The following is a 19,474-nucleotide window of genomic DNA, read 5'->3' as shown; positions in this document are numbered from 1 at the left end:
TAGTCTGACTGTGCTCCAGCTTCTAAAAGAAAGCGATAGTCAATGGGGGAGATATATATACAGTATATATATATATATATATATACATATATATACATATATAAAACAAAAATCGAGCGCAAGTTAAAACAGTGGTGCTTTGGACAAATGATGTGAGTCTGTGTAAATGTAGCCTGTGTGCATTCATTTCATGTGAATAGACAACTGATCCTGTAAGGCGTCGTTCACATCTGCGTTAGAGGCTTCGTTAGGCGCCTCCGTCACAGAACCAGTCAAAAATGCTGCATAAAATAGCGCAGCCTACTGCACTGTTTTGTCCAGTAAAACTATGAACACCATGGTGGAAACCCGACGAAACCCACTAAAGTCAATGGGATCCGTCAGGTGCCAATGGTGTCCCTTCATGCAACAGATCTGGTGCTTCTGGTATTTTTGTTGCTCTGCTCCTATGATGGAGCAGAGCAGCGGAAATACTGATGCAGATGTGAACAAAGCCTAATCTTGTTTTGCATTGGACCCCAGGAGCTCCAAGTTACACCACCTCTGACCACAGTGTATATATTTTTTTGCATGATTAAATAGCATAGAAACCTAAATTATTCTACGGATAAGAATAAAATATAAAGTATCTACAGTAGATGTTTACCTGTCAAACATGTGACAAAAGGACGTAACAGGTAATGTCCCAAACACACCAGTAATTATTCACAATAGGGAGGTTCAATATCTGCAATACCATTGAATTCTAAGGGTATGTTCACACGACAGCGTCCGTAACGGCTGAAATTACGGGGATGTTTCCGCCTGAAAACATCCCCGTAATTTCAGCCGTAACGGCATGTGCAGGCGCTTGAACGCCGCGTCCATTACGGACGTAATTGGCGCTGCTATTCATTGGAGTTAATGAATAACGGCTCCAATTACGCCCCAAGAAGTGACAGGTCACTTCTTTGACACGGGCGTCTATTTACGCGCCGTCATTTGACAGCGGCGCGTAAATATACGCCTCGTGTGAACAGACAAACGTTTGCCCATTGCTTTCAATGGGCAGATGTTTGTCAACGCTATCGAGGCGCTATTTTCGGACGTAATTCGGGGCAATAACGCCCAAATTACGTCCGTAATTAGTGCGTGTGAAAATACCCTAAGAGATAACATGTTTGAAACATCATCTGAAGTGAATATCTAAGGTATTCGATTCCATAGTCGATGACCTAAGCAGCTCACATGAAACATAATGAATTACACCCTTTTCACAAATAATAAAATCATGTTTTTATCGAGGCTTTTTCTTTTACCTCTAAGAACAATGCTGCTAGTTCGCTGTAGTAGTATTTTTCTGGTATGATTTATCCATGTTGTCTGCGGTTTCATCCCATGAGAAAGTAAGATTGCTACAATGATTAATCACTGTTCTTTAATAAGATTGCAATCTCCATAAAAAAAAAAAAAAAAAACAGGAAAAACTCTACAGCTAAAAAAACAACCTTCCTTGGTGATCCAGGATTACGCATTCCTCTTAGCATCTATTTTTAAATAAAACCATTTTTATTAGCTGTTCTAGATGATCATATGCGCATTAATAATATATTACTTTGTCTTTCCAAATTAGGGCCAAACTCATAATACGGTGGGCCCACACAATCTGCTCCTCTTTTTCTATTATTCAAACATGATCATGCTTTATGACGCGGATGTGCCGTATATCATGACATAAAAGTAGTTCATCTCAATCCAGCATAAACTTGTTCTCATGTCTTCCGGCCAAAATCTGACTGGGAAAAACATCAAAGGACCAATGGAGCCGAATAGAGAAGAAGATGCCATCTCAAGTAACCAGTCAGTTACGGAAACATTTCACCATTCATGACCTGAGTATTTCTGGATTTTAAATAGACTGTTCTAATCCAAACACCCTTTTCATATGCCCTATTAGGGCATTTGAATGTCATAGAGGGGGGTCTAAGTCCCAATCTGGAGGACTGCAGATTTGTGTACGCACTGTATCGTTTTACGATGATGCAGAGAGAAAGTGAGGCAGCCCAAAGCTTACCCTAGCGATAAAGATTCTGTCCATGTTTATTTATTTCTGTTACTTATATATCGCCAACATATTCCACAGCACTGTACAGAGATTGTCATCATTCGCATCAATTTACTAATGGGGCTCAAATTTAGTTTACCTATCCCAGAAACTCACAAAGGGGCCAATTTCAACGGAAGTCAATAAACCTATCAGTATGTTTTTGGATGTCTTCTTGACAGTACGATGCAGATTCATGCTGTGAATCTCCTGTTCCGCCACTTCTCCACTCGCCAGGTGCTCTATTGACTAAGGTCTGGTGACTGTGCAGGCCATTGAGTACACTGAACTCATTAACATGTCCGTGGAGACAGCTTCCAAGTGTGCTTTATGACATGAAGCTTTATCCTGCTGAAAGGAGGTAGACTGCGAGTATAAAGAGGTGTACATGGTCCGTAACAATAGACATGCTTGTATTTACCTGCTGTTTTGCTAGTTTTGCCACTGTGCGGCAATGATGAGGTTGTCTGTGTATGACATTAGATACAAAATATTAATTATTCATGCCATTTCCACTGATTTACTTAAAGAAGCACTCCACTTTTTTATTGTATTGCCCCTTCCATTTGCACATTGGTGTTTCAGTGGGGTGCTGTGTGCAGAAATACTTACTGATTCCTGCACCGTGTCGTTTTCGGGTCCAGCGCCGCCCACGTTATCTACAGTCTGATCTGTCTGGAATCGGTGTGCTTTTCAGTAAACCGGAGCTCAGGTTCTCAATGCATTCCTATGAGAGCATCGTTCTGGCTCCCATAGGAATGCAATGAGAGTCTGACTTCCAGTTTTCTGAATAGCACAGCGATTCCAGACCAGGTCAGAGTGAAGATCACGTGGTCATGCAATACATACAAAGGTGTCTATCTGTGTAGAGAGCATATACATAAAAGAGTATGGTAATGGTATATAACCAGAGAAATAGATGATAATGTGTCAGAATACTTGCAAATTACAGGGGAAAAATACCCATAAGGGCAGATTCACACGAACGTTGCGTTTTTGCGCACGCAAACAACGCGGCGTTTTGCGAGCGCAAAAACCATTTGACAGCTGCGTGTGTCATGCGTGTCTGATGCGCGGCTGCGTGATTTTCGCGCAGCCGGCATCATAGAGATGAGGCTTGTCGATGCCCGTCACTGTCCAAGGTGCTGAAAGAGCTAAATCTTTCAGCACCCTCGACAGTGAATGCCGAACACAACAGCGAAAAACATGTAAAAAAAAAGATAACGTTCCTACTTACCGAGAACTTCCCGGCCGTTGCCTTGGTGACGCGTCCTTGGTGACGCGTCCATGGTGACGCGCCTCTCTTGACATCGGGCCCCACCTCCCTGGATGACGCGGCAGTCCAAGTGACCGCTGCAGCCTGTGATTGGCTGCAGCCTGTGCTTGGCCTGTGATTGGCTGGAGCTGTCACTTGAACTGAAGTGTCATCCCGGGAGGTCGGACTGCAGGAAGGAGACAGGAGTAATCGGTAAGTTAGAACTTCGTTTTTTTTTTACAGGTTCATGTATTTTGGGATCACAAGTCACTGTCCATGGTGCTGAAACAGTTTAACTCTTTCAGCACCATGCACAGTGAATGTCTCCCGACGTCGCGGACCGGAAATTTTTTGGCCGGGTTCGGCCAAAACGAGTTTGGCCAAACCCGGTGAAGTTAGCTTCGGTTGTCGGGGTTCGCTCCTCGCAAAGACACTCCGTTTGGATGCTTGGAAACAGAAAAGCACGTGGTGCTTTTCTGTTTCCATTCATCCTTTTGACAGCTGTTGCGCAAACACGCAGTTCGCACGGAAGTGCTTCCGTGCGACATGCGTGGTTTTCACGCACCCATTGACTTCAATGGGTGCGTGATGCGTGAAATACGCAGAGTTAGGGTATGTTCACACGGCGGGGGTCCGTAACGGCTGAAATTACGGGGATGTTTCAGCCTGAAAACATCCCCGTAATTTCAGCCGTACCGGCATGTGCAGGCGCTTGAACGCCGCGTCAATTACGGCCGTAATTAGCGCTGCTATTCATTGGAGTCAATGAATAGCGGCTCCAATTACGGCCAAAGAAGTGACAGGTCACTTCTTCTACGCGGGCGTCTATTTACGCGCCGTCATTTGACAGCGGCGCGTAAATATACGCCTCGTGTGAACAGACAAACGTCTGCCCATTGCTTTCAATGGGCAGATGTTTGTCAGCGCTATTGAGGCGCTATTTTCGGGCGTAATTCGGGGCAAAAACGCCCGATTTACGTCCGTAAATAGGCCGTGTGAACATACCCTAAAGGAGAGGAAAACCTGGGATGAGTAATAATCTTATTGCGAAAGACAACAATGTGTCTTAAAAATGTAAGGATCCCTGGAAAGTTACACGAGGTATTAAAGACACCAGACACAAAAAGACTGACGCATGTTAAAGTGATACAGGTGAAAACCTACTCATGTTGTAGCTCCTGCACTAGGGACACACCAGACCCGACGTGCGTTTCGGCGAATGCCTTCGCCCGGGGTGGCGTCTCTCCAGCGGAGGCCTCTATTTACAGAACGTCCATCCAATCAGGTGTGTGGAACAAAAAATTTCATAATGAAATAAGATGGCCTGTGTTTAGCAACGTACTCTGGGTGTGAAGATGGCCGCTGAACTACTTCCGCAAACGCGTCATCGGGGGCCATGAGGAAGCGACGGCTGTTCCAATAGAGGCGGAGGACCGCAGGACATCCCGGCCACTCCCACCCTGTGCGCAAGCGCTAGGCTCATCATATGACTATTTGTGTAATAACAAAACTCCAAACATCCGGCTGGATGGACGTAACCGGTCACCAAAATATACATGGAACCAAGAAGGTCAGAAATCTGTTGTACAACAAGAAAATGTAACTGGCATAATGAGATAATGTCAACCCATGATGAAAACTAAATAAAAATTTAAAAATACAAAATAAATAAAAAATAAGTCAAAATAACATATTAGTGAGATGTGTTAATAAAAAGATAACATTAATGAAGAGATAATGACAGTGAATGGATAGAACAGAATATGAGATATGCACTTGACCCGAAAACTACAAGATGCGGGTATCGGTAGGAATTTCTGCACACAGCACCCCACTGAAACACCAATGTACAAATGGAGGGGGGCAATAAAGAAAAAAGTGGAGTGCTCCTTTAATAATAAGAAAGGCAACAGATAGCTTACTAACATATATCTGTGCGCCATACATTACACCTCCACAGTGATCTAGGGAAGTGCTTCTCAACGGATGCACCACCAGTTGTTGGCGAGGTGAAGCTGGGGAGACAGTTTTCACAGAAGTCATCATAAACTAAGGCTGTGTTCACATGGGCATTGGCTTCCGTTGAGGGATTCCGTCTGAGCTTTCTGTTGGGGGAACCCCTCAATGGAAAGGCAAACGGACACCATAGCTTCTGTTTGCATCATCATTGATCTCAATGGTGACGGATACTTTGCTAATAGTTTACGTTTGTCACCGCTGTGAAAGGGATCAGTTTTTCTGAGGAATTAATAGCGCAGTTGACTGCGCTATTGATTCCGTCAATAAAACTAAAATCTTACACAAGGGTGACAAACGGAAACCATAAGCAACGGAAGCATTACCTTTGAAATCAATGGTAATGCAAACTGAACCTATGGTTTCCGTTTGCCTTTCCGTGGAGGGGTTCCTCCAACGGAAAAGTCCAACGGAACACCTCAACGGAAACCAACGCTGATGTGAACAGGCCATAAATAGTCCTTTCTCTGGCTGCAGCAATCTCTGGATTAGCAACATAATAGATTCATTTTCTGCTTTTTTCAAGGTACTATTGGGTTCAAATGAAAGGTAAATTGAGCAATAAAGCTATGAGGGTTCTGTTGAGATCTAACCTTATGAATTTTGTTTAAATTGAGCAATATTTTAAGATGTGCGTTCTAACAATATGTTGTGGGCTCAGGAGCTGGACGTTTTTTACAGCTGATACCCGCCTGCATCTGAGCTGTTAGACAGAGGGCACTCCCTCTGCCCCCCGATCAGCCCCATGACGAAATTGCAGGCTATTAAGCAGTTGCCATGGCACCCGGAGGCCTAGGGAAGGCCTCCAGGTCTACATTCTGTGTTGGATTATTAAGCCATGCCAGAGCTAAGGCTTAATAGTAGAACACAGAAAAAGACAATACACCGCAATACATAATTATTGCAGTGTATTGCATGAGCGATCTATTGCATGGTAAACCTGCACTGTGAACGTCGTAGGAAAAAAATGTAATCACAATGCCAGAATTGCTGTTTTTTTGGTCACTTTGACCCCTGGTGGTGAGGCTCAGGTATCACTATGTCCTGGCTTTTGAGGCACCAGTAGAAACCGTTTGAGAATCCTTTCTCGAGAGTAACAATACTATTCAGAAGTAAACTAATCTGCTAGTACGGTGCAGACTGGCACAGAAAAAAAGCCTGCCATCGATAAGAGTATAACAATATACCGGGCAAATATTTATCCATGAAGCACAATTAGTGTTCAGAAAAATAAATGAGGGAATCTCATAGATAAAATGTTACATGGGAAGTGGGGTTTTTAGCAATTTAACACATGCTAAAGATTTGAAGCTCAGGGAGATATATAAAATGCTGAAAAAATAAATATTTTTCAGCAGTACTTTGGAAAACACATATTGTCTAAAAATAGCAAGAAAATGTATCAATCTTAAAATCTTAGATTCTTTTGTATACAGGGAAATACCCTCATCACAGGCTATATCAGCAAGAGATACTTTATATGCACCCACCCCCAAAACGTTTCACAATTAAGGTTTCCTGTAGACCTATGGTAAAAACAGATATGCCCTGCTTGTCTCACTGTGTTCAGTATTCAGTGTTTATTTAGCGGTCTCTAATACCATATCCTTTATAGAATACATCTGCACTATCTAGCACACGCATCCCTTCACACTTGATAAATCAACCACACACTGCACCATTCAACACAATAAATGGACAATTCAGGGCAGCTAAGGAGGGAGCAGAGTGAGAGAAAGATAAAGACACACATGCTGCCCATAGAAATCTATGGAGAGGGAGGAGCAGAAGAAGGGAGCAGAAAGGGAAAACCACAGATGCTGCCCATAGAAGTCTATGGAGAGGGAAGGGGGAGAAGGATCAGAGTGAGAAAGTATCACACGCTGCAGATTTGAAGATAAAAAACTTTATCACCTTAAGACCCCAGATGGTAGCTAAAAGAAGTAAACCATAGGGGACCTTTTGGTGGGAAGCCATTATACTCCACCAAGATTAAAGTGTATCTTTGACTCTATGGGCCCGAGATGAGGGTCATATGGACACTTTTCTATATGTGATCTTTTGATTCATACAGATACCTTTTTAATATTACTGGTACCTGCAATTACAAAATTATGTATTATATCAATTGTAGCTCCGCTGGGGTCATTTATTATGCGACTCGCCCCAAGTGGACTGATCTATATTGGAATAACAGCTCATGAATTGAGGGTGAGGACTCAGGGACATGCCAAAGATAATAGGGTGGCTGCTAAAGTTGATCTCCAAGATTGGGATAAGATAAATTAATAAGCCCATTTCACAACGCTTCTATGTCAAAAATTTTGGAAGGTGGCAAGATTAAAAGTGTACCTAACTTTTCAGGTGACTTTTCAGAATAAGCTGTCATATGTGTGTACATGAGAAATAACACTATTTATGGCCATTATATAACTTGTATAAGAATATTTTTTTTAATAGTTTTCAACTCCGCAGGCTCTCCTATTCTCAGTTTTCTGAGCAAGTGGGTGGAGCTTAACAGCTAACATGTCTGCCATACATTGTATACAGAGAAGAGGAGAATCCTGCTCTCCTATCTCTATCACATATATACAAGTAGCAGCAGCATGGAGGAGATCATACAGCCGAAATGAGAAGGGTAGCTGAGAATCCAGCATTGGGGTGACGTATAACTCTTACCAGCAGCTGTGTTTGTCTATTTCTTTCACTCTGCTCCTGCTCCCCCTCCCCATAGACTTCTATGGACAGCGTGTTTGTGTCTCCTCTCTCTCTGCTTCCTTCTTTTGCTCCCACTCGCCCCTCAACAGACTTCTATGTGCAGTGTCTGAGTCTGTGTCTCTATCTCTGCTCTCTCTTCCTGCTCCCCCTTCCCTCTCCATACACTTTTATGGGCAGCAGTGTGTCTGTGTCTTTCTCTGCTCCTCTCCTGCCTCCCCTCTCCAAAGACTTCTATGGGCAGCAGCGTCTGTGTCCCCTCTCTCCATGCTTTCTCCTTCTCCCCCTCCCCTCTCCATGAACTTCTATGGGGAGCATGACTGTGTCTCTTGCTCTCACTGCGCTTCCTCCTCCTGCTTCCACACCCTTCCATAGACTTGTATGAGCAACAGCATATTAGTCTCCTCTCTCTCCCAGCTCTCTCCTCCTGCTCCCCCTTCCCCTCTCCATAGACTTGTATAGGCAGCATTTTTGTGCCGTTCTCTCACCGTTCCCTCCTCCTGCTCCCCCTTCCCCTCTCCATAGACTTCTATTGGCAGGCTGTAAAGACACACCCCCACTTTCTGCACTACGTCTCCTCTGCTCTGTAAGGATTTTGCTTGACAAAAGGGGTGGGCAGAAGATTACAGGAAAACAAACACCTAGTCGCAGTAACTTGACAAACAAATATAAAAACTTATACTGACCTAGCCCTATTCCAGCAAAGAGTGGAGCTACACAGCCTCCTCAGTCCTACAGCCCATGAGGCGCTGAGACAGAATCGTTGCGTAGGACAGCACGTTCCAGTGGCATCATCGTGCCGACATGTGCAAGGATCCCGTCCCAGCATCTTACAGGCTGTAGGCCTAACGTAGCCTAGTGAATGGCAGAGCAGGAAGCGGATAGTTTCCTGTTCTGCCATAGTATTCAATTGTATCTGCACCCTGAGAACGCAGATACAATTGAAAATGAGGGGGAACCCGGCGTTCCCACCAGGGCGGGAGGGGAGTCCATTTCGGAGCTGGTTGCAGGCAGGGGCCCCGCCTCTCATTACCTGCACGGGGAGTCTTGGATGACTGGCCCGCAATTGTTGTCTTTGACAGACCCTCTCCCCCCTCACTCCCTGGCAGGTCACTCAGCTGAGACACTTCCTGGTGTCCTTGCCCAACCCTGCGGAACATGCTCGGGTTAAAACTCTGTTTGAACTCCTCTGCGTGGGCACTGGCTCGATGCGTCACACACTATCCAAACTATACTCCCTACTGATCTCCCCATCTACCCTCTCCACGCCCACATATTTGCTACGGTGGGAAAGGGACTTGGGAATCACGTTTTTGGTGGAACAAATAGATAGGATATACACAACGACACACAAATCGTCCATGGCCAGCAGGTATCAGGAAGCGAGTTTTAAAATTTGAACGCGCTGGTATAGGGTGCCTTCCAGATTACTATGATTCTGGCGGTCTCACCGCTGTGCTGGAGATGTGGTGACCAGGTGAGAACGATACTACATGTCTTCTGGGAGTGCCCGCGGCTGACGGCATTTTGGTCAGAAGTGTGGCGTATCACCTCCAAATTCACTGACTTCCCGCTCCCGTGTACACCGGCCTTCTTCTTGCTCCATCTGTGCGAGGTTCCGCTGTATTCGTATCGTCGCTCGGTGGTCCGCCATCTGGTGAGCGCTGCCAGGGCCTGCATAACAGCGCTGTGGAGACAATCGGCTGCGCCATCGCTCAGCATGTGGTTCGATAAGATACAGGAGATCATGAGGATGGAGGATCTCACGGCATCTATGAGAGGTACTCACGCCAAGTTCATCAAGACTTGGTATCACTGGGTCAGGTTACAATCATCCGTGGAATTCAGGAATATCGTAGCCTCTTGATGTGCTCTTCAGCCATGACACTTAACAAAGGAACTCGTCCCTTCCTTTCCCTCTTCTGTCGTTCCCTTTTTCTCATTTCCTTTTTCAAACTTTCTTTTAAGTTATGTTTCGCTGTGGGCCTTGATGCATGTCTGCAGGCTCAGGATGCAGGGGATTAGCCCCGATTATTGCCTGGCGATACCCTGTCTGTACATTTACCTTACAGGATGACCACATATACTGGCCTGCGTGCCGAAGTACAATATGGTTGCGTATTTTTGACATTTATCGTGACATGTTTGTTTGTAAAATTGATAAATAAAAGAATTTATTAAAAAAATAAAAAAATGAGGGGGTGGGGTTTGCCGGGAAACGTACTGGGACAGTAATGTGCCGGGTTTGTTTCTGCAAATTCGGGACAATCCTGCCAACTTTGGGACTGTTGGCATCTACACCGCGTTCCAAATTATTATGCAAAAATGTTATTTTTCGCTGATTTTCCAAAATAGTCGATGCAAATGACAGTCAGTATAAACTTCGAGCCAGCAACCGTTGGAGTATAATGCAAATTTTATTGAACAAATCTCCTAATGATAACAGATTTTTTTTTAGAAGTAAAAAACTCAAAATGCACTGTTTCAAATTATTATGCACAACAGAGATCAAAATATTTTAAAGGTTGTAAAGAGAACTAAATTGGTAATTTGTTGAATTTGCAGCATCAGGAGGTCTTATTTACAGAAATCAAAAGCTCTTTCAATCAAAAAAAACTTAACAGGCCAAGTTACATGTTAACATAGGACCCCTTCTTTGATATCACCTTCACAATTCTTGCATCCATTGAATTTGTGAGTATTTGGACAGTTTCTGCTTGAATATCTTTGCAGGATGTCATAATAGCCACCAAGAGCTTCTGTTTTGATGTGAACTGCCTCCCACCCTAATAGATATTTTGCTTGAGGATGCTCCAAAGGTTCTCAATAGGGTTGAGGTCAGGGGAACATGGGGGCCACACCATGAGTTTCTCTCCTTTTATGCCCATAGCAGCCAATGACACAGAGGTATACTTTGCAGCATGAGATGGTGCATTGTCATGCATGAAGATAATTTTGCTACGGAAGGCACAGTTCTTCTTTTTGTACCACGGAAGAAAGTGGTCAGTCATAAACTCTACGTACTTTGCAGAGGTCATTTTCACACCGTCAGGGAACCTAAAGGGGCCTACCAGCTCTCTCCTCATGATTCCAGCCAAAAACATGACTCCGCCACCTCCTTGCTGATGTCGCAGCCTTGTTGGGACATGGTGGCCATTCACCAACCATCCACTACTCCATCCATCTGGACCATCCAGGGTTGCACAGCACTCATCAGTAAACAACACTGTTTGAAAATTAGTCTTCATGTATTTCTGAGCCCACTGCAACCGTTTCTGCTTGTGAGCGTTGTTTAGGGGTGACCGAATAATAGCTTTATGCACACATGCAAACCTCTGGAGGATCCTACACCTTGAGGTTCTCGGGACTCCAGAGGCACCAGCGGCTTCAAATACCTGTTTGCTGCTATGCAATGGCATTTTAGCAGCTGCTCTCCTAATCCTATTAATTTGTCTGGCAGAAACCTTCCTCATTATGCCTTTATCTGAACTAACCCATCTGTGCTCTGAATCAGCCACAAATCTTTTCACAGTACGATGATCACGCCTAAGTTTTCTTGAAATATCCAATGTTTACATACCTTGTCCAAGGTATTGCACTATTTCACGCTTTTCGGCAGCAGTGAGATCCTTTTTCTTTCCCATATTGCTTGAAACCTGTGGCCTACTTAATAATGTGGAACGTCCTTCTTAAGTAGTTTTCCTTTGATTGGGCACACATGGCAAACTAATTATCAAAGGTGTCTGAGATTAATTACAATGATCCAAAGAGCACTAAGACACAATACCATCCATGAGTTTCATTGAAAAACTAATAATTAAATATTTATGACACTTAAATCCATAATTTGGAACACGGTGTATGCAGCTTGCATTGTACAGCTGATCGATGCACCGGCGCCGGCTCTATGTATCAGTGGCGCTGGTGCAGGGAAACTAAAGCCCTTTTTCCGTGCCCCCCAGCTTTCCAGTCAACAGCTCCTGGTTTAAATAGTTTCATATTATTGAATGGAAATATACAGTAAATGACTTTAATCTACAGCTAATGAGGCCTGGAAGGTGCTGGATTATCATATATTTTGGACTCTCTGTGTTGTAGGAAAGTATATAAAACTTACTTGCAAGGGAAGGGTAGAAAGTCTAAAATAAAATACTAACGATAAAAAATAAATATTTTATTTCTACATAACTCACGTAGGAAATCACATTACATTACGGTCCTATGCTGGTAGCAAGTGCTGGATTATGAGGCTTTTTGGATTCTCGGATATGAAGTTAAAGTATTTGACATTATTGTAAATTCTTCACTCATCTAACGAAAAAAAAAAACAGGAAAACGCAAGTAAGCATTTTCCAGTCTGTCCACTATGATTAAATATTAAACATGGAATATAAGGGTTATAAATAACATGCTGACACTATTGTTAGCCTTTATTGTATGCATACTGTACTGACTTATTCTGTATAGAAAATGTATTCATTCAGTCCCTATGATAATGGAGTCTATAATAATAAATAACATGCCTGCCGCAAGCATACGCAACCGCCTAAAGGAGAGCAATTCACATCTAGTATATATCAACAATGAAACAAACCAATACAAAAACCATTAACATACTACCTAACGGTACATAGAAACTATATTCAGGCTAAAGCCTCTGCCCGCTGACAACAAGGTAAAGGATCTAAGAATTGTGCCAGCGATGCTCAATACAACAATATAAAATGTACTTTATGATCTCATTTACCGACTTCATAAATAAGCATTGAAGTCTGACCCACTTTAGGAGTCAAGAGCCATTGTCAAATATGATAAATATCCAGCGGTACCTTGTAACACAAGTGACAGTACTACCTGTGTGTACACTGTTTCAGAAAAACAATGGCACTCCGTCTAGGTTCTAGATTTTCACAGAACTGAATATTTATTAATAAAAAAGGTTGTCCAGTTTAAGCCTTTGAATGTTCTTTTATATATATATATATATATATCTATATATATATATATATATATATATATATATATATTTAAAAGTTATATATTTTCTGTATTAATTTCACATGGTTTTCAAGATCACTGCTTGTTGTCACAGAAAATTCATTGTTTACTTCCAGTGGATACAATTCTGTCCCTGGTCATGTGATGGACACACAGGTGCTGGGATAGTTAGAAGACAGGGCTCTGATACACATACTGTAATTGTAACGATCCCAGCAGCTGTGTGTCCATCACATGACCAGGGACAGAATTGTATCCACTGGAAGTAAATCATGAAGATTCCTACTGGATAACAACAAGTAGACATATTGAAAACAGTGAGGAATTAATACAGAAAGCATATTAGAAAATTGTATAACTTTAATATATACAAAATAAATAACATTAATTTTCGAAAAACGGGCAACCCCTTTAAATTCTCTTTAAGACATAATACAAATTGTGCAGATGTAGCAGGGCCACATATAACACATTGTAATATAGTAATGAGCTATCTGGAGATCTGCTACATCTGTATAATGAAGGCACAGGGTACATCATTTCCTGGCGTATAAAGGGAAGAGATGACCTACACTTTTGGCTGCTTTATAGGGCCTGATCTTCTTGCTCAATTATAGAATTAAGACACTAAATAAACACCCAATGAGGCCGGATCCTGCACGACCAGACTGGACACCATCCAGCTTCGCCGGCCCTTTCAGCGGGATTACTGCAGCTCCATTATATTAATGCGGCAAAAGATGACTTCATACACTTGTCAACAGACTGACAACCAATGCCCATTTGATAATTACTAAAATACATTTTCTGGCACCTGGCAATAAAAAAAGTGTTTATTTAATCTGAACAAGTAGAAAGTCACTTTCAAAAAACAGGAGTCACAACATTCCCCTCTACACTTATTCTGCCTGCCTAAGGCTGGGTTCACACGACCTATTTTCAGGCGTAAACGAGGCGTATTATGCCTCGTTTTACGTCTGAAAATAGGGCTACAATACGTCAGCAAACATCTGCCCATTCATTTGAATGGGTTTGCCGACGTACTGTGCAGACGACCTGTCATTTACGCGTCGTCGTTTGACAGCTGTCAAACAACGATGCGTAAATTGACTGCCTCGGCAAAGAAGTGCAGGGCACTTCTTTGCAACGTAATTTGAGCCGTTCTTCATTGAAGTCAATGAAGAGCAGCTCAAGATTTACGAGCGTCACAGACGCCTCGCAAAATGCGAGGAGGAGCTTTTACGTCTGAAACGAGGCAGCTGTTTTCTCCTGAAAACAGTCTGTCTTTTCAGACGTAAAAGCCTCTCATCGTGTGCACATACCCTTATATTTCTCTCTGATAGAAAGAATTATTTAGCAGTTAGTCTTTAACCCCTTGAAGTGGTTGTGTCACCTCAGACATTCATGGGATATCTACAGGACTTATCTTCCGAACAGGGGTCCCCCGACCCCCGCCTGCCTCCGCTGTATCCAGGCAGTGCATAGGTGCGCAACAGGACGGGATGTTTGCGTAACTTCCATAGAAGCGAATATTAGGAGACAGGAGCCGCATCTATCAGACATTTAAGACATGTACTGTGAATATGGCAAAAACGTCTGAGGTGACACAACCCCTTTAACCCCTTGGAGACACAGACAATTTAGTTTTTTCAGTTTCGTATTTATCGTTGCATTCCAAGAGCTATAACTTTCTTATTTTTCTATTTATATAGCTATAATATAATAATGGGGAGAAAACATTCTTTCATTTTTTTGGGGTTTCTTTTTATGGCGTTTAACATGCAGTAAAAATGACATATTAACTTTTTTCTGTGGGTCAATAAGATTATGCCAATCCCAAATATATTTTATATATATGTTTTACTACTTTTGCACAATAAAACACTTTAAAAATAATTAGTTTAGAATTTTTTTGGCATAACTTTTTTTTTTATATATACCGTTGACGGAGTAGTAAGTTATTTTATGCGAGTCAAGTTGTAGTTTTCATTGTAGTTTTCAAGATGACCACAAAAATTGTTCCATTGCTTTTTGCAATTTCTTTTTACAGCGTTTACCATGCGGTGTAATTAACATGCTAACTTTATTCTGTGAGTCGTTAGGCCCTGTTCACACGGAGGATTTTGCAGGCAGAAAAAATCTGCCTCAGAATTCCTTCAGGAATTTTGGGGCAGATTTTGACCTGCCTGCACTTTCACTGCGTTTTTCGCCCGCGGCCATTGAGTGCCACAAAAAACGCTTTTCTGCCTTCCATTGATTTCAATGGGAGGTCGGAGGCAGAACTGCAGCAAGAAAGAACATGCAGCTTTTAAATCCCGCGAGTGGCTAAAAGTCACCACGGAAAAAGAAGCCTTCGTCTCTCTTTGAAATCAATGGTAGGCAATTTTGGCAGTTTTTGGCGCGGATTCCGACTGTTTCCGTTTCAAAATCAGCACCAAAAAACTCTGTGTGAACTGGGCCTGAAGATTGCAGTAATACCGAATTTATATATTTTTTTTATGTTTTACTAATTTGCACAATAAAAACACTATTTTTTTTAGTAATATGTTGAGTTTTATGTACAATAAGCTGGTTTTTTTTTTACCGTCGATGGAGCTTTAAGAGGGCACATTTTTTGTGAGAGGCGTTGTAGTTTTCATTGGTACCATCTGGGGTACATAAAAAAAATGTAATCACTTTTTATTTACTGTTTTTTTGGGAGGCTACATGACAGAAAAACATCGTTTTCATTTCATAGTAAGCACTCATGTTGTGTGGGTGCCAATGGACTTACAGAGGAAGGGCCTCTGTATAACCACATAGGTGCCGCAGTCATCTAAGGGGTTAAATGACTGGCATGTAAAAAACAGGCTTTTCAAAGATAATTTCTTCCAAGGCGGTTGCTCACTTCTACCAGACTTCCTCAACATATATGAAGGACAACTAAACATCTGTCAAGTATATTTGATGAACGCCCAAGGACACAAGCTTTCCGTGTGTAAGGAGGTGGTCAAACGCTTATTATATGTGTGTACTTGATACCAGGAAGTCAGTTGTACTCCTCTACAGTATGTGGAGAAAGCCTGCATGGAAGCAAGCTGCCAGCCACCACTAGAGAGAGCTTAATGAAAATAGATTTATACATCTCCAATTTAACTCAATAATAATTCTGTCTTCTCCTGTAAGCACCAAAGCTCCACCTGGTGGTGGCAGCAGGCAGCCCACATTTTAACATTTACCTCTATGGCTGTGTCAAAAGAACTAGGGGATTTGGAGCTCTGTGTTAGGAAAATCCGAACCCACATTAAAGTATATGAAATTCATCATCACAGAACTATGGACTTATTGAAATTGAAAAAATGAATGATACCCTTTAAATTAGGAAAAAGATCTTTGTGTCAGTTCTTTTTAAGGTGTCTGTAAAACGTGTCACTTAGAGACCAAACTACTTCAAGCGCTAACACCACACATACTTACATTTGACCAGATTACTTTAGTATACAGTATTTGCTCAAATTTTGGAAAGGTTTTCTTTCTTTCCTCTAACGGATAGGTTTTGCATTTTAGGCAAGAAATATGAGAATGAAACACAAACTGAAAATACAACTGTGTGAACGATCCCTTAAAATATTGCATGGACTAGAAGGTTCTAATTGAAATACATAACAGGAATTGTACTAGTTATAAAACCGCTCAGTCTTGTATGGTAGGGGGTGGACACTTTCTGTCTGTAAAATAAATTACCTCCGCCAAAGCAACCTCTTAACCGTGCTCTATATATAAAAGACTCCATCTACTTGATTTCTATTTAGGTGGTAAATTAAAAGTTTCTTATTTTCTACATTAGCATTGGTTATTTATATTTCTTTTCATAAAGAGAACAGCTGTAGTTTTTTCCTAACTTCATATAAATATAGGTTACCTGACAGAAGTCATTTACAATGCAAATGACATTAAATATAATTTACTGAAGGAGTGATTGAAGAGTACCGACACCGCGATTGTCAAAATGACACAATAACAAAACCCACGCATTTGGCACCATAATGTCTAGAGAAATATTCCAACATTGTATCACACACAAGATAAAGGAAAGAAAAGATTCTAACCACTTTGTCCTCCTTTGGGAAAGCATCCAAGAAAGCAGAAGAAGAGAAAAAAATATAGAAAATTAATGGTAAGCAGGTATTAATAAGCAAAATTAAAAAGGTCAAGGTTAAATTAAATTAAAGCTTTCAAGAAAGTGCACTATTATTTAACAGAGTTAAGACGTATCATAATTTATTCATTACTTTTTCCTCCAGGATGGGAAAACCTAATCACTACTTAAAGTGAATGTCCGCCATTTTTTTTTAACCTAAATTGGTCCAAAATCCTGTGCAGATTATTTTTTTTATATGTCTTAATAACAGTTAAAGCTATATATTTTTTTTTCTGATACAGATGATCAATGCCTGGCTACCTGCAGCTACCACTAGAGGGAGCCTAGGAGCTTACTGCATACTGTTTTATTATTGAGTTCAATGTATAACAATACACAGTATGTTCCCCCAGTTGTGGCTGAAGCCATAAGTCTATGCAGGGGTTTTGGAGCTCTGCATTAAAAAAACAAAACTCCAACAACTATTAAAATAAATTATACAATTAATCAGCACAATTATAGACTTAAAAACGACATGGCGGTAAAAGCTAGAGATTCACTTTAAAATATAACTTAAAGCAAAGCTGGCAGAAGTTTTGTATAGAGTAAAAAAAGAAACATCTTAAAAAAAAAACGAATTAAAATATAGCTCACTTGCTATGTTATTAGCACTTCAAATTACAGACTTTCAGATTGTTTTTCTCATAACAATATTTCTTGCCATTTGTTCTGGACATTCAGCCTCATCATAGTAATGTTATGTGGATTAAAATCATAATCCATATTATTATTTCTATCCTAACCTGACTTAAATAGTACCAATTTTGAGGCGGCATTTTGGTGGAGGGTGACTTGGATACATGCAATGTCCCTATGAACAGAGCACAGGGCAGTCATTGTTGTCATGGGCACGCTGGAGCTGCAGACACTAGGACCAAAAAATCACAGAAACAATTTATGTTTCACATTTTTCATGTACACTAAAGGCGTTTTTTCTCTACACTGAATAATGATATGACAAGCCAATAGGTATCATTATCAAATAAATAGACTGTATACAATGCATATGTTCAGTTTATTATGAGCACCTTAAAGGAAATCTGTCACCAAGACAGACCCCTTTACTTAAGTGTATCTATTAGATGCTCCTCAGTAAATAAATGCTATATGGGAAATACATTCTTGTTCAGGGAACCTATTTATATGTGAATTAATGTGCCAGTTAGGCTGAAAGGCACCGAGTGGTCATAGCCATGGCATTGTAGTGACTCAAGGCATCCTGGCCATAACCAAATGGCGCCTCTCAGGTAATCAGTCCTAGAAGCACATTCATTTATAGGGATTAGGGTGCCGTTCAGTGGGTGCTCTAGCACACGCTTATGTATTTCCAATAATGCCCCTAATAGATCATTTTACTAAAGGGGTCTGTCCTGATGATACACTTTAATACTTTGTTGAGCCCCTTTTTGCCCATACCCATACATTGTAATGTACAGGGTACCGTATGTTATGAGGCTGAGAAAGGACATATACCGCATTCCAAATTATTATCCAAATGTTATTTTTCGCTGATTTTCCTAAATAGTTGATGCAAATGACAGTCAGTCTAATCTTCAAGCCATCAACCGCTGGAGTTTAATGCAAATTTTATTGAACAAATCTCCTAATGATAACAGGGTTTTTTTTAGAAGTAAAAAACTTAAAATGCACTGTTTCAAATTATTATGCACAACAGAGATCAAAACATTTTAAAGGTTGTAAAGAGAACTAAAATGGTAATTTGTTGAATTTGCAGCATCAGGAGGTCATATTTACAGAAATCAAAAGCTCTTTCAATAAAAATAAAAAAACTTAACAGGCCAAGTTACATGTTAACATAGGAACCCTTCTTTGATATCACCTTCACAATTCTTGCATCCATTGAATTTGTGAGTATTTGGACAGTTTCTGCTTGAATATCATTGCAGGATGTCAGAATAACCTCCCAGAGCTTCTGTTTTGATGTGAACTGCCTCCCACCCTCATAGATATTTTGGTTGAGGATGCTCCAAAGGTTCTCAATAGGGTTGAGGTCAGGGGAACATGGGGGCCACACCATGAGTTTCTCTCCTTTTATGCCCATAGCAGCCAATGACACAGAGGTATTCTTTGCAGCATGAGATGGTGCATTGTCATGCATGAAGATAATTTTGCTACGGAAGGCACGGTTCTTCTTTTTGTACCACGGAAGAAAGTGGTCAGTCATAAACTCTACGTACTTTGCAGAGGTCATTTTCACACCGTCAGG

General features: G+C 41.3%; 1 protein-coding gene across 11 annotated transcripts in view; it reads right to left on the bottom strand.

Annotated features, from left to right (window-relative positions):
- RIMS1 (regulating synaptic membrane exocytosis 1) overlaps nt 1-19,474 on the bottom strand; it is a 318,140-nt gene that overhangs the window by 227,961 nt on the left and 70,705 nt on the right. For 9 of the 11 annotated variants that reach the window (XM_075862025.1, XM_075862029.1, XM_075862026.1 and 6 more), the window contains exon 3: nt 17,156-17,167. The exons of the other annotated variants lie outside the window; for them this stretch is intronic. In XM_075862025.1, the coding sequence (XP_075718140.1) occupies nt 17,156-17,167 (12 nt within the window). The remainder of the gene's footprint in view (nt 1-17,155; nt 17,168-19,474) is intronic. 11 annotated transcript variants of the gene reach the window in all.

Source organism: Rhinoderma darwinii, chromosome 4 (genome assembly GCF_050947455.1).
Source record: "Rhinoderma darwinii isolate aRhiDar2 chromosome 4, aRhiDar2.hap1, whole genome shotgun sequence".
Taxonomy (NCBI): domain Eukaryota; kingdom Metazoa; phylum Chordata; class Amphibia; order Anura; family Rhinodermatidae; genus Rhinoderma; species Rhinoderma darwinii.
This window is presented reverse-complemented; position numbering and strand designations above follow the sequence as displayed.